Source organism: Durio zibethinus, chromosome 4 (genome assembly GCF_047325235.1).
Source record: "Durio zibethinus cultivar Kanyao isolate XHJ-2024 chromosome 4, ASM4732523v1, whole genome shotgun sequence".
Classification (NCBI taxonomy): domain Eukaryota; kingdom Viridiplantae; phylum Streptophyta; class Magnoliopsida; order Malvales; family Malvaceae; genus Durio; species Durio zibethinus.
In genome coordinates, this window is record NC_143165.1 from 6,439,460 (window position 1) to 6,454,243 (window position 14,784).

The 14,784-nt window shown below is 35.1% G+C and overlaps 1 protein-coding gene and 1 pseudogene across 3 annotated transcripts; one reads left to right on the forward strand and one right to left on the reverse strand.

The window, feature by feature from the left end:
• The first annotated feature begins 888 nt into the window (after nucleotides 1-888).
• Nucleotides 889-7,663, forward strand: LOC111287659 (cellulose synthase A catalytic subunit 3 [UDP-forming]-like; annotated as a pseudogene). Its single transcript, XR_016341448.1, has 14 exons — nucleotides 889-1,128; nucleotides 1,409-1,602; nucleotides 1,821-2,046; nucleotides 2,147-2,218; nucleotides 2,334-2,532; nucleotides 2,798-3,063; nucleotides 3,186-3,531; nucleotides 3,617-3,754; nucleotides 4,107-4,250; nucleotides 4,337-4,549; nucleotides 4,721-4,985; nucleotides 5,105-5,307; nucleotides 6,337-6,686; nucleotides 6,896-7,663. The product of XR_016341448.1 is annotated as a cellulose synthase A catalytic subunit 3 [UDP-forming]-like (transcript).
• Nucleotides 7,664-8,084: 421 nt separating this feature from the next.
• LOC111287792 (protein DETOXIFICATION 43-like) lies at nucleotides 8,085-13,682 on the reverse strand. Of its 2 annotated transcripts, XM_089759286.1 has the most exons (14): nucleotides 13,527-13,667; nucleotides 11,916-11,985; nucleotides 11,223-11,365; nucleotides 10,988-11,109; nucleotides 10,562-10,834; nucleotides 10,280-10,467; nucleotides 9,966-10,101; nucleotides 9,768-9,864; nucleotides 9,560-9,660; nucleotides 9,260-9,423; nucleotides 9,060-9,131; nucleotides 8,857-8,973; nucleotides 8,543-8,760; nucleotides 8,085-8,421 (listed from the first exon to the last, which is right to left on the reverse strand). In XM_089759286.1, the coding sequence occupies exons 3-14, from the start codon at nucleotides 11,306-11,308 to the stop codon at nucleotides 8,367-8,369; spliced, it is 1,629 nt and encodes a 542-aa protein (XP_089615412.1). In that variant the 5' UTR covers nucleotides 11,309-11,365; nucleotides 11,916-11,985; nucleotides 13,527-13,667; the 3' UTR covers nucleotides 8,085-8,366. The 2 variants fall into 2 exon arrangements, with proteins under 2 accessions (XP_089615412.1, XP_022734199.1); XM_022878464.2 differs by lacking the exon at nucleotides 11,916-11,985 and having other exon boundaries at nucleotides 13,527-13,682.
• Between the last annotated feature and the right edge of the window lie 1,102 nt (nucleotides 13,683-14,784).

The following is a 14,784-nucleotide window of genomic DNA, read 5'->3' on the forward strand; positions in this document are numbered from 1 at the left end:
ATTAATTATCAAATAATATGATACGACATGACATGATTGATATAATTATATATCGAATAATATGATTAAATAAGATTAATTTATTTATTTAAATAAAAAAATATCATTCTAATTAGTATTTAAATAAAAAATTATTTAAAAATTAAAAATTTATAATTTATTTAAATATCAAAATGATATAATAAATATAATTATTAATTTTTTAAATAAATTAAAATAATTTTTAAATTTTTTTATATTATGAACAATATTGTATCTTAAATATTTATTATAATTTGATATGAACACGACATAAATAATTTTATCTTAATCGTGTCAATATGATTAAGACACTATTACATTACATTTATATATAGTTTTTTTCGTGTGGCATCATTATGTCATATGTAAAATTATCAAATCTATCTAATGAAATTTTTATATTTTAATATTTTATTAAAAAAATTATTATTTTACTTATATATATATATATATGAATTTAAATTTAAATTTGAACATAAATAATTAAATTTTAAATCGAGCATAAAAATAAAATTTTTTATTTTAATAAATAAATCTAATCAAACGAATTTAAGTAATTTAATTTTTATTTTAAATTAAATTCAATCTTGAGTTTAAAATTTAAAATACGATTCAATCCAAATTGAATTTTGAGCAACTAAATGCAAATGAAATTAAACTTCTCACCGTTCGATTTAATAACACTCATAATTAAAACCAATTAGTAATAGTGTGGACTTTTAACTGTGTCCAACCATAGAGAAACGTGTTAATCTTTTTTTGGTATGAAACAGAAACAATCATAGAAAAACATCAACAGAATCAACAGTCAGTACAAGTTAGTTTTGTACTGCTACGTGGCACGGTTTCATTGGTAAATAGGGCACTGGTAAAAAAAATGATTTGGTGTAAATGATCTGTTTCATTGCTGAGTTTAAAGCCCGCACTGTCGGTGAAGTCCTCCTGCAGCGGGAGGAGCTCGTAGTTCCTCCGTCGCTTTCGTCTCTTGTGAGACATTTCTTTGCTTCCAGCTATTATTTATATACAGAAAGAATAAAACCCATTGGTATCCATTTTCTCAACTGACGAAAGAAGTAGGTGACAATGGAATCAGAAGGAGACATTGGGGTATGTATTGAAAGAAATATTACTGTTGCCAGTAATTTGCAGTTTGCTTCATTGTTTAGAAGATTGAAGATAAAAGAAAACTAAACCACTTGTATGTCTTGATTTTAAAAGCGCACCCCAATTAATCTAAGTACTTGCAAGGGGTCATTGGAGTAAACATTGTTGCTATGATTTCTCTACACTTTGATATGTGTTCTTACTACAGTTGGGCATGTTTCTTATGTTTAAATGTCTCCTTTTTATCGCTAAATACGTGACTTGTTACTCTCGGATCGATCAGGGCAAGCCTATGAAGAATCTGGGTGGCCATGTGTGCCAAATCTGTGGTGATAATGTTGGCAAAAATGTGGATGGTGATCCATTCATTGCTTGCGATGTGTGTGCATTTCCTGTCTGCAGGCCTTACTATGAACATGAAAGGAAGGATGGGAATCAGTCTTGCCCTCAATGCAAAACCAGATACAAGAGGCACAAAAATGCTTTGAACATTAATGGCTCACTAGATATTCACATGGTTTTCAAAAGTTCCACAGATATATTACATTTTTTTAGAGATTTTGTTGTTTTCAGGATTTTTTTTTTTTTATTAACACTGACTATTGAATATATTTTCATATTATTGTACTCAAATACCTTTCAATTTTGTAAATAATTTTCCAATTATATTTCTCACTCATTTTTTCTCCGGCTCCAGGTAGTCCTGCTATTCTTGGAGATCGAGAAGAGGATGATGATGCAGATGATAGTGCTAGTGATTTCAATTACTCTTCAGAAAACCAAAACCAGAAGCAGAAAATTGCGGAAAGAATGTTGAGCTGGCATGCAACATATGGTAGAGGGGAGGATGTTGGTGCTCCAAATTATGATAAAGAGGTTTCTCATGGCCACATTCCTCCCCTGCTAACTAATGGGCAGGAGGTAAGTTTATAAGCTGTGTATAAGCTATTGTCTTGCTGTGTAATTCTTCATGCATGGAATGATGGATTGGAATTTTGCTTTTCCCATTGACATATTGTAGGTTTCTGGTGAGTTATCGCTGCATCACCTGAGCGCATTTCAATGGCATCTGCTGGAGTTGCTGGTGGAAAATGTATGCATCGTCTTCCTTATGCAGCTGACATCAATCAATTGCACAAATTGAAATTTATTATTCACATGATAGGCTCCCATCCCTAATTGATATAATTATTGAAACTTCCATGCAGCTAATATTAGGGTTGTGGATCCAGTGAGGGAGTTTGGTTCACCAGGACTAGGGAATGTAGCCTGGAAGGAGAGGGTTGACGGCTGGAAGATAAAGCAGGAGAAGAATGTTGTTCCTATGAGTACAGGCCAGGCTACTTCTGAAAGGGGTGCTGGAGATATTGATGCCAGCACTGATGTGCTTGTGGATGACTCTTTATTGTGCGTTCCATCTGATTGATTTCCAGAATTTTATGAGGTTATTTGTTCTTGTTAGTAGTACACAGCAAGTTAAAAAGTTTTAGAATCATGATTAGAATTCTCCAGTCCTTTGTCTAGGGTATTTCTAACTCCTGCAATGTAGAATATTTTTCTGAAATATAACCTGTTAGCTACCATTGTGAACCCGGCAAAAGGGAGCTGAGTCCTGTTATTAATCTTTCTTGCCTAAGTTTAATTATCCATACTGTTAATTCTTAATTTGCAGGAATGATGAAGCCGGCAGCCTCTATCAAGGAAGGTTTCCATTCCTTCATCTAAAATAAACCCTCATCGGATGGTCATCGTTCTGCGGCTCATTATTCTCTGCATTTTCTTGCACTGTCGAATAACAAACCCTGTTCCAAATGCTTATTCTCTGTGGTTGATTTCTGTGATATGTGAGGTTTGGTTTGCAATATCCTGGATATTGGACCAGTTTCCTAAATGGCTTCCTGTTAACCGTGAAACCTACCCTGAAAGGCTTGCTTTAAGGTAGGATGTTTCTTCCTGCCAATCTCATTAATCCTCGCTAATATATTTTAAGCAGTTGTGCCATTTCAGTCCCTGTGTTTTATTCTTGTTTTTTTGATTTCAATTCCTTGTCTGTATAACAGATATGATCGTGAAGGAGAACCATCGCAATTAGCTGCTGTTGACATTTTTGTGAGTACCGTCGACCCATTAAAGGAGCCCCCACTTGTGACAGCCAACACTGTGCTATCAATACTTGCAGTTGACTACCTAGTTGACGAGGTCTCCTGCTATGTTTCTGATGATGGTGCTGCTACGTTAACATTTGAAGCACTCTCTGAGACATCGGAATTTGCCAGGAAATGGGTACCTTTCTGCAAGAAATATAACATTGAGCCTCGGGCTCCAGAATGGTATTTCACACGGAAGATTGACTACCTGAGGGATAAAGTTCAACCATCATTCGTTAAACATCGTAGAGCTATGAAGGTAAGGGTCTAGCTTAAGGTAATTGGTTGTTGTATTGCTCCGTATTCGAACTTTCATCATGGTCACTTCTTTGCTTTTGTTGCAGAGAGAATATGAAGAATCTAAAGTTCGAATTAATGGGCTCGTTGCAAAGGCACAGAAAGTTCCTGAAGAAGGATGGATTATGCAGGACGGTACACCATGGCCTGGTAATGATACCAAAGACCATCCCGGAATGATCCAGGTAAGACTATTTTTGCAATCGTAGAGACACTACTCATGCATCTGCGATGATCAGGATGGTATATGTTCCTTATTTTCTAGATTATATAAACTTCTATACGCTCAAAAGTGGACTGTGGAAACTCCTGAAGTGGTTTTATATGTTTTCCATGTGTCCATTTAATGGTAGATAAGAAAGTTAATATTAATGGAGACATGAGAGGAAAACAAACCTGCTTGTAAGTTTTTCCTTTCCATTTTCAGTGTGTTGGATATTCACCCAGCTATCTACACATGGTTTTCATTATTTCAAATGAGATTTATTGGGTTGCCACAACTATAAGTAATTTGCATCCATTATTAATGTCACTAAGGTTTTGTAAACTTTGTAAGTTTTCTTAGGCCAGAGTGGGGGCCTTGATGCTGAGGGGAATGAGCTGCCTAGGTTAGTTTATGTTTCTCGTGAAAAGCGTGCAGGCTTCCAACATCACAAGAAAGCTGGTGCTATGAATGCACTTGTAAGTGGCTTCTTAAATCTCACTTTATTTGTACTCTTTGTTGTCTGTCTTATCTCAACCTATCTGTAAATGAATCTTTCTTGCAGGTTCGAGTGTCAGCTGTTCTTACTAATGGACCTTTCTTGTTGAATCTTGATCGTGATCACTACATAAATAATAGCAAGGCCTTAAGGGAAGCCATGTGTTTACTGATGGATCCGAACCTTGGGAAGCAAGTTTGTTATGTTCAATTTCCACAAAGATTTGATGGTATTGTTAGGTACGACCGATATGCCAACAGAAATACCGTTTTCTTTGATGTAAGCTCCATATCTTTTACTAAGCAAATATTTGCACTTCTGTTAATGATATTTCTGATTGGTTTTTAAGTCATGTTACTCATGTAGAATACCTGGTGTCTCAGTTTTTTATGGAATATACAGGATATGGAAATCTTTTTGACACAATTTCTTTACTTTGTGTAATTACAGATAAACTTGAGGGGTCTGGATGGCATTCAAGGACCTGTTTATGTCGGCGCAGGATGTGTCTTCAATAGAACAGCATTGTATGGATATGAACCTCCACTTAAGCCCAAACATAGAAAAGCAGGGGTGCTTTCTTGGCTTTGTGGAAGTTCTCGTAAGAAGAGCTCAAAATCAAGTAAAAAGTGATCAGACAAGAAGAAATCTGGCAAGCATGTTGATCCTACTGTGCCAATATTCAGTTTGGAGGATATAGAAAAGGGTGTTGAAGGTAAACTATATGCTATCATGTATGCTTGGTTTAGCGGTGAATATATTAATTAAATGCCTTTTTTAGCCTAATGAGGAAGAGTCTCTTCCATGTCCTCCCTTGTGCACTTGTGAAATCAGGTTCTGGATTTGATGATGAAAAGTCACTACTGATGTCGCAAATGAGCCTGGAGAAACGTTTTGGTCAGTCTGCTGTTTTTGTTGCCTCTACACTTCTGGGGAATGGTGGTGTCCCTCAGTCTGCAACACCGGAAACCCTTCTTAAGGAAGCAATTCATGTTATCAGCTGTGGATATGAGGACAAAACAGACTGGGGAAGTGAGGTAAGTTGCCCCTCCTCCCTTACCCCTTTTTGCATCGCACCCAATTCATGAAAAATTGATTGCTGGATTTCCAGCGTATTGAGTTTATGTTAGCAACGTACTAAATTATGTAAAATTGTTTCTTTCTAGGCTTTAGAAGTGTTAGGATAAAAAGCTCTTATCAATCAAATCAATTGTTGTAACATAAAAGAATCGATTAAACATGTAAAAGATAATAATTTAATATATTTTTTTATTCAATCAAAATCCAATCGATTTATATTTACGAATAAAAAAAAATATTCACTAATTATAAAAAATTACAAATAAATATAAAATTAAATACTCATAATTAATATTTATAGATTTTCTCATTTTTTTCTAATCATATAAAATATTATTAATCCAAATAAAAATATATTTATGTACATCTTTTCAATACAAACAAATATTTATTAATATAAATCAATGCATCATATCTATATAGATCATATCAATTTCTTTTAATCCACCTACAAATATTTAAACATACACATTTATAAAATATAAATTTTTAATAATCTTATAAGATGTCTATCTTATAAAATCTTATAACTCTTATATTTTTATTTCATAAGTAATCTTATAAAGACTTCACTTATTTATAAACATATTAATTTATCTATTAAAATTTTAAAAAAAAAAAATTTTGTAAATTTTTTATCTATCAAGTAAATCTAACTAATTTCAAACATGAGATATATTCTCAACGAAAAAAACAAAAGGAATTAGAGTATAGAATAATAACCAATAAAATTGTTTCCTTTTGTGCTCGTAGATCAGGGACTGTCTGCATGCTTGTAACTTGATTTTGAATTTTAGGAATCCAAATCAGTTCTGCATAGTTGGACAATTGCTTGCTTTTATTCTGTTTTAAATTTCAATCTTTGTTGCATGAGCAGGATTATCTCTTATCCTCTGTGAATGTATTTTCATTTCATCTTCTCAATTTGTTTTCCCTTTCATCTGCCAACACTGGAGTTAAATTTTCATGTTTTCTTTTGCCCACAGATTGGATGGATCTATGGTTCTGTTACAGAAGTTATTCTTACAGGATTCAAAATGCATGCCCGCGGTCGGCGGTCAATTTACTGCATGCCAAAGCGCCCAGCCTTTAAAGGTTCTGCTCCTATTAATCTTTCAGACGTCTACACCAAGTGCTTCGATGGGCTCTTGGTTCTGTGGAAATCCTTTTCAGTAGGCATTACCCTATCTGGTACGGTTTTTCTGGTAGGCTGAAATGGCTCGAACGGTTTGCTTATATTAACACTACCATCTACCCAGTTACAGCTATTCCTCTTCTCATGTATTGCACACTACCAGCTGTCTGTCTGCTCACTAACAAGTTCATTATCCCACAGGTATAGCCTTCTCTATATAATCCTTTTTCTTTTCCATATATGCACATATACCTCACCTTGTCTAACCTAAATTTGTTGCCCATCCTCACTTCAGTGGCCAAAAAATTTGTTGCCTATCTGGCGTTTCCCATTTTTAATCATGTCTAGAAAAAGGTGCATGTTTACATACTTTTTATTCTTTTTTTTTTTTTGGTTTGCTTTGATTGCAGATTAGTAATATTGCTAGTATATGGTTTATATCCCTCTTTCTTTCCATCTTTGCAACTGGTATTTTGGAAATGAGGTGGAGTGGTGTTGGAATTGATGAGTGGTGGAGAAATGAACAGTTTTGGGTTATTGGTGGTGTCTCATCACATCTTTTTGCTGTTTTCCAAGGGCTTCTCAAAGTACTTGCCGGCATTAACACTAACTTCACTGTCACTTCAAAAGCATCAGATGAAGATGGGGATTTTACCAAGCTTTACATGTTCAAATGGACAACCCTTCTCATTCCACCAACTACTCTCCTCATAATAAACTTGGTGGGGGTTGTTGCAGGAATCTACTACGCCATCAACAGTGGCTATCAATCATGGGGTCCACTCTTTGGTAAGCTGTTCTTTGCCTTCTGGGTGATCATCCATCTCTACCCCTTCCTGAAAGGGTTGATCGGGCGCCAAAACCGTACGCCCACCATTGTTGTGGTATGGTCAATTCTGCTTGCCTCCATTTTCTCTTTGTTGTGGGTGCGGATCGATCCCTTTACCACTAGAGTTACTGGGCCGGATGTAGAACAGTGTGGAATGAACTGGTTCAGAGGGATTAATGAACGTTTTGTTTTCGTCTCACCAAGCTGCTGCAATTGCAAATGCCAAAGGTGGGGAATTACGTTGCTCTTGTTTTTTATGTTTGTCAGGCAATTCACATCATGTGCTGAATATAGGTTGTATCATATCATGTTGTTTTACCAGGATTTTAATGCATAATATTTGGGAAAATACTATTTATTCGGGTCGATATGACATCTTTTTTTTGGCTGTCATTCAAAAAAACTTGATATATGTAGTCGCTAAAAACAGACAAAAGTGGAAAATTAGGTAGAAATAAAAAGCTTAAAATACGATACTAGTAAATATATATAGCTTTTAATATGTAGAAATTTAGGGATGTTAAATTTGTTTAAGGGTCAAGTTATTCATTTAAATTCGAAAATTAATTCAAATTTTGAGAAGATTTAAATAAAAATTTAACTTGTTAAACGATCTTCTTGAAAGGCTCAATAGGTTGCTCATCCCACTATAAAACCCTGGAACCAGAGTAGTTTATCAAAGTCCAGATGGGCCAAATCAAGTTATCCGATGGCCCTTAATTCTGAACAAGAAAAATAAAAAAAAAAAATAGAAAGTTGTGGAGTAGAAAGAGTGATAATAACATATTAGATTTATTTTGCAATTTCGGATACATGATGATGTAGACCAAGACATTTAAGATGAAGAGAAAGGCAGGCATAAAACCAGCTTCTGTTCTCTTCTAACAAAAGGGGTAAGTAAGAAGAAACTAAAAATCTAAAAAGTGGCAAGAAACGAACCACCCACCTAGCAAGCAACACGACATCATTAAAATACTTGCACAGAGCCGAAATTTTAAGAAAACAAGAATGACTATGTCTCATGGATCATAAATTTCTTCAAGTTACAAATCCTATGGCATCGATGGACCTCTTAGGAAGCTCCAAGGTCCTGTACCAGTCCCTATCCTGCATGTATAGCAGCAGCACTTTCAATCAACTTGACAGCACAGAAATATATATATTTCTTCAAGAACTTGAAATGATGGTAACATGATATGTATGGAATAGGAAGTGAGAAGGTTTTTACCTCCAAATGCCAGCAATGGCGCGAAGAGCCATGTAAATGGTTAGTGCAACCCAGATTCCTATAAAACCTTTGCTTTTGGAGAAAAGGAATAATGATGCAATGCTTGCTCCAGCTACCAGTACCATGGAGTAAGCTGTGAATGCAAAGTCAGATGCTCCAAAGTTGACGCCATCCAAAACGAAAGCTAATGAGTTGATTGGCTGTGTGGCTGCTACAAACTGATGGGTGGAGGGAGAGAAATTCAGTTAAGATCATACAGGGAAATCATAACACAGTTATATTTTGAGCTTGTCCGATTCATGAATAACAATTACCGGTACTCCTATACAGATCAGGTGCAGAACACTAGCATCTTTGGAGAAGATTCCTGACCCAAAATACAAACCAACTCCAACAACAACAGCAAGCCCCACACCAAGCACCAAACTCATCTGCAAACTCATCAAACCTTTCAAGAATTAGAGCTCTGATAATTTTAGTAAATTGCCCACTTTGGGATATGGAGGTGATTAATTACCTGCAATACCCTAGATGCCGCAGCTTTCACCTTCTTATAGTCCTTCTCAGCAAATGCACAAGCAAGAATTGCCTAAATATGAGCCAGGACAATATTACAGATGGGTTAATCTACCAGTTAACCATGGCTTTCACATTCTATGAATTACAAGAAAACTGTTCCATACTCTTTTTTTAACAAAAAAATGGAAAAGATTTTACCTGTCCAGCAACAGCTAAACCATCAGCAAGAAGAGATGATGTCATCCAGACTTGTAAGCAGATTTGAAATGCGGCCATAGGTGTTGAACCAAGCCGAGCAGCCATTGATGCTGCCAATGTCACACAGAATGTGACTGCAATTACTCTTGCTAATAACAGAAAACCTGTGGCCATGCTTGATCAGTAATGTTAGACCAAAAGTAACTTTAACAGAAATGAGAATAGTTGAAGTTTAGGCAGCATAACCATGTTTAGAAAAAACTAAACTATGATAAAAGTTTTAATAACTAATCTCCTTACCGTTTTTAAGAAATCTTCCAAATTGCAGGTCTTTAATATGTGGAGGTAAAAGATTAACTTGTTTCATCAATCGCCACAATAGGATCAGAGTAATCAAATACCTGCAATGATCATTAGCCAACGGAAATTTAATGGTGAGCAATGCTTGCCACAGCAATGGACTTAAAGAACAGGATTGTCGAATGAGAGCAAAGAAAACGTTACTTACTGAGAAAGAACATGTGCTAAGGCTGCACCACTGACACCTAGTCGTAAGGCAAAGATAAATATTGGATCCAAAATGATATTAGTTAGATCTCCTGCAACTGTTGTAGCAAGAAAAAAGAACTGGGTAAGGTATAACGGTTGTAGTATATCACAAGTAGCTGTGACAGTTATAAAGGTTCAAGATGAAACCTCTGCCTACCAGTAGCATATAAAGGTGTTTTTGTATCCTTAAACCCTCGGAAAACCCCTTGCATGGCCAGAGAGAGAAGAACAGCAGGAGCTCCTAGTGACCTCAAGGTCAAGTACTTTACTGCTGGGTTTAGCATAGGGGAATTCTGTTCAATAAAATTGGATTCAGTTAGTTCCCATTTCAAGCATCATTTAGATATTTCTTTGTAACAGCTCATTCCAAATAGAACAATTCAGGGTATATAAGGGTGATAACAGGCAAAAAATGAGCTAGACAGACACATTTGAAAGCTAAGAGTATTAGTGATGCTGACTGACACTTACAGGTTTGACACCCATAACACCCAGGAGAGTTTTTGCCCCAAATACAAGGAATATAGCTTGCAGCAGACCAAGCATTGAGCCAAGAATCAATGCTGTTGATGCTGAAGGGATATGTCTTTTGCCCTTTTTCACTTCGGTATTTTCGGTTTTGCTAGCAATTGGCGGCTTACATGAACTTGTGTTTGAACCTGACAAATAAATCACCAATCAAATTGTCTAATTAAATGCATCATCTATTCTCTAGCTCTAGCTTTTAACATATCAGAGAGAGGGAGAATATACCATCATCTGGCTCTTTCATATCAGTATTTGTGGCTGCACCTTTTTCCAAGTTCTCAGCCACTACATCTTCTGGTGTCAACTCTTTATTTTCATTGTTTTTATGTTCACTCTTTTCCAAATCCTCACATTTGTCCTCTTCGTAGCTAGTTTTTCGAAGAGTATCTTCTTCAGCAACAAAAGAAGTCGTTATGCTAACCAGAGGGAAAATGGTAATCCTTGATGCTTGATTGAATATGGCGATGGAAACTCCTACAGCAGCTAGCTCCACCGGTCCTACACATATAAGACCATAAAATTTGCGTAAAGAGAATGATCTATATAAAGAATATTATAGGAAGATCAATGAAGTAGATCTAGCACAGATAGAAGGTTAGAACTTTGAACATGGCACATGTTGCACCTGTCCATCTAGAGATGAGAGCAGACCTATACGGCCAATGAATGCCGTGTCAATCAGAGAAGCGATGGGATCAGCAGCTAAGGCCAAAGCAGCAGGGAATGCGATGCTTAGTATCTCCCGGCCAAGTGAGTCCATTTTGAAAACAAGTCTAGCCAAATAACATGAAAAGGTTTCTCTCTTGAGATTTCAGCAATCATTCGTTGAAACACTACAACGAGACTACAATTACAGAAATGCGAAAGCAGCAAGCTGATACTGTACCTTGCATCTTTGAAGAGGACAAAAACCGGCATTCCCCACAGGCTCCACTTGCTCTCAGGCTGCTGCATAATACCATTCTCAGCCATGATACTCAGTGCCAATCAACCACAAGTTTAAGCTGTTATGGTGCCACTGTCAATTTTCTGCAGAGTGCATGGCATTTGGTAATGTAAGAGGTAGTAAAATCAAATGTCGGTGACCAGACATCTCAGTTCAAGAGATATATATCCTACCACTAGCAAAATGAGATGGTCACAAATATCCAAAAAAACCATGCCTTAAGGCTAATTGTGTAGTATTAAATGGACTGTACTCTTTTTTTCTTGGTTTTCTGATAGCTTTCGGCAGCATTGGAACTGATCGAAAAAGTCACCTGGACACATATTATAAAGTTGCATCGACGATTTCAAAGTACCTAAAAAAAAACAATACTACAAGAATTTGTATCGCAATCCATGGCCCCATGCCATGCAACAATATCTTATAACCAGAGTCTACAATTGACGCACGACCTAACTCACATTCTCTCCCATTAATTTATCAGACTCTTTGTCCTTGCCTCCATGAATCTTCCTACAGAGGAAAATTCTTCTCCTTTTCTGCCTCAGATAGCACTCAAAAACCAACTAAAATATGCATTTTGGAGCCATGCAATCTTGAATCTCAACCTACTAGAAACTGCAAGAAGTTTACCGTCCATTCCCGACAAAAAGAAGGTAGATTTCTTAAAGAAGACGACACCAACGAACATGATCAGTTTGTCCTAAAAAGGACATAATTAGCTTGAGATTCGTACCACTAGACCGGTTTGATAAAGTTGAAAAAAAACAAAAGTATCATCAGTTGTGAATAAACCTGTTCTGTGTATATCTAGGCCAGGTAATGCAAAATGTGTACATAAATAACAAGGGAAAAACTGATAAACAGACAAAGGGAGTTTCGTAATCAATTCAAACATGTTCCATTGTTGTAAGATTCATGCCCAAATAATTATGTAACTAACTACTTCATCAAGTTTTCTTTTTTTTTTTTTATCATGGTACTACTTAATTTCTTTGACTCTTCCAGGGATTGATTATGATATCATATATTTGTTCCAACAAATTTAAGTACATATTATTATGATAATTAACTCTGTGATTTGCCTAATGGAATTTAAATTAATGAAAATGTTTTCCTCCGAATATATATACTTATGTTGTTTGTTCTCCCCCAAGTTTGTGGGTCAGTGGGTGCCTTTTGGGGGTGCAAAGCCCACATATTTGGACAATATGAGAACAACAAACGAAAGAAAAAGAGAGAAGGGGTTAAGGCCAAGTGAATGGACGGTAAAAGATTAAGGTTACGGCCTGATGCTATTGCAAAGCCCAAATAAAAGAACTATAAATAAATTGCTTTTTGCAATAAGGAGTGTAAACATTTGTAAGTGAAGCCGGTTAAGATAAAATTTAAATTCGATTTGATTATTATTGAGTTAAGTTTATATTTGAGTAATTTAATTTATTGAATGAATCGAGTTCGATCATCTTAATATCCAATTTAAGTAGTTTATGAATTTAATCGAACTTTTAATTTTAATATATTTTTATTATTTTAATTAAAAATATTATTTTACCTTTATGTGTGTGTATATATATATCAATTCGAACTCAAACTCAAGTTCAAACATATAATCAAGCTTGAAATCGAGTTTATTTTTATTAAACAAACATAATCAAGTGAGTTCAAATAATTTAATTTTTATCTCAAATTAAGCTTAAACTTAAAAATTAAAACTCGATTAAACTTGAACCGATTTTGAAACAACGAATTTTGAGTCAAACTTGAACTCAAGATTTTTATTATATCAACTTAGCTCGACTCAATTATATCTTTATATTCAATCATTGTCAAAAGCAAATAATTAACAACAAACAAAAGGAGTAACAACTAACAAAACATATAAGATATAGATGGGAATAATTAGCCGTCCATGCATTTTATTGCACAGCCAAGCTGAAATGCTATTTGATTTACACATAATTGGAAGCACATTACAAAACAAAGATTTTCTCCTGAAATATATATTGTAGATAAATGTTCGTACTTGCATGTATGCAACATGTAACAAGTAAAGCATGCATATGCAAGCCTAGGTGTGTATGAGAGAAGAATGAACAGACCGATGGTTGTTGCTTTTACAAAAGTGTTTCAAGCATAGCGCAAAGGAAAGAGAAAAGAATCCATAAAATAAATGAAAAAAGAGAATGGTTCACAATTGGAAACAATGAAGTAATTAAAAGGCATTCAAGGGATGGAACTTACAATGATAATTAAGTTGATCGAAGGAAGTCGATAACGTTGCCTTAATTTATTCGATTTGCCAAGAATCCTAAGTTCTTTTCACCAACTTAATTTGCATTGGCTTGCTTGCCAAACCTATGCCTCGCTTTGCCTTTATATACCCTTTTGAGACTCCACCGAATAGCTTATGCATGTCTGAAAGAAAGATCATCGAGCCACTTTTGATCATATCAGGACAAATTAGAAGCTTCAATGGAAGCAAAAAGAATAATAGTACTACTATATATAATAAAGTAGCACCACCAATATGAACTCCACATGAGAGCAATACAACTGACGATTTCATAAAAATTGTATGAAAGTGGTTGCTATGGTATTTGAATTTCTGAAAGTTGGGATGCCACCAGCCACGATTAATCAAAAACTTTAAGAAATATTATATCATACATTGGCCTACAAGTTTAAGTGCTTTTATTTGGTAGATTCAACTTATGCAAATGTGGGCTACGTATGAAACCCAATACCAAAAGCTTGGCAAATCACTTTAACCATTTCAGACCTAATTTTTTCTGGTTTAGCCATTAGAGTATATAAGGATAAAAAATATCAAAATTTGTTCTCTCACTGCAATAATAACAGTAAAATTAATACCCTAACTTTCCACTCAATTACACTAACATATATATATGTTGCTTTTTTACCATTTACTTGTAATTTTTCTTAAAAATTAATGAAGAATACAGCACTAAACAGGAAAATGTATACTTTTTGGTTAATATATATATATATATATAGTGCTTTGTCCGTTCAGCTGTCTAGTCCTTGTGAAGAGGAGGGGAGGCATGGGAAACGTACCCTCCCAAGTACATTTGTTAATTTCAACAGATCTTTGAGAGCAAAGACTAGATTTTTTTTAAACTCTACAACAAATTGAAATGGAGGGTCCCAATATCGTCATATTTGCATGTGATGACGATAAGTTAATTTTGCAGTTCCCTTTATTTTTTTTTTTCTCGGATTACTTGTATTATATATGATAATAATGCAAATGACATTCATTTTGTTTTTTGTTGAATTTCGTTTTGCAACACAAAGCATATTGCTAGCATATTTATCTCCTTATCATCAAGTTATTAGTTGCTGCCACATTTGGGTTTGGCCTGAGAAATGAATTGACGGAAATAAAAAATATGGTCTGTGATAATATGCAACAAGATAGCTATAATAATTGTAATGGGGAAAACACTTTCGTGTGGAAACCAAAAATATCTCCACGCGT

What these genes read in the sequence shown, in the direction of transcription:
- LOC111287792 (XM_022878464.2), bottom strand. Translation starts at nt 11,308, where the DNA reads ATGGCTGAGAATGGTATTATGCAGCAGCCTGAGAGCAAGTGGAGCCTG. An exon ending in TATGAAAGAGCCAGATGATG is followed by an intron (nt 10,468 to 10,561) that starts GTATATTCTCCC and finishes TTTATTTGTCAG; the next exon opens with GTTCAAACACAAGTTCATGT. An exon ending in TGATCTGTATAGGAGTACCG is followed by an intron (nt 8,761 to 8,856) that starts GTAATTGTTATT and finishes TCCACCCATCAG; the next exon opens with TTTGTAGCAGCCACACAGCC.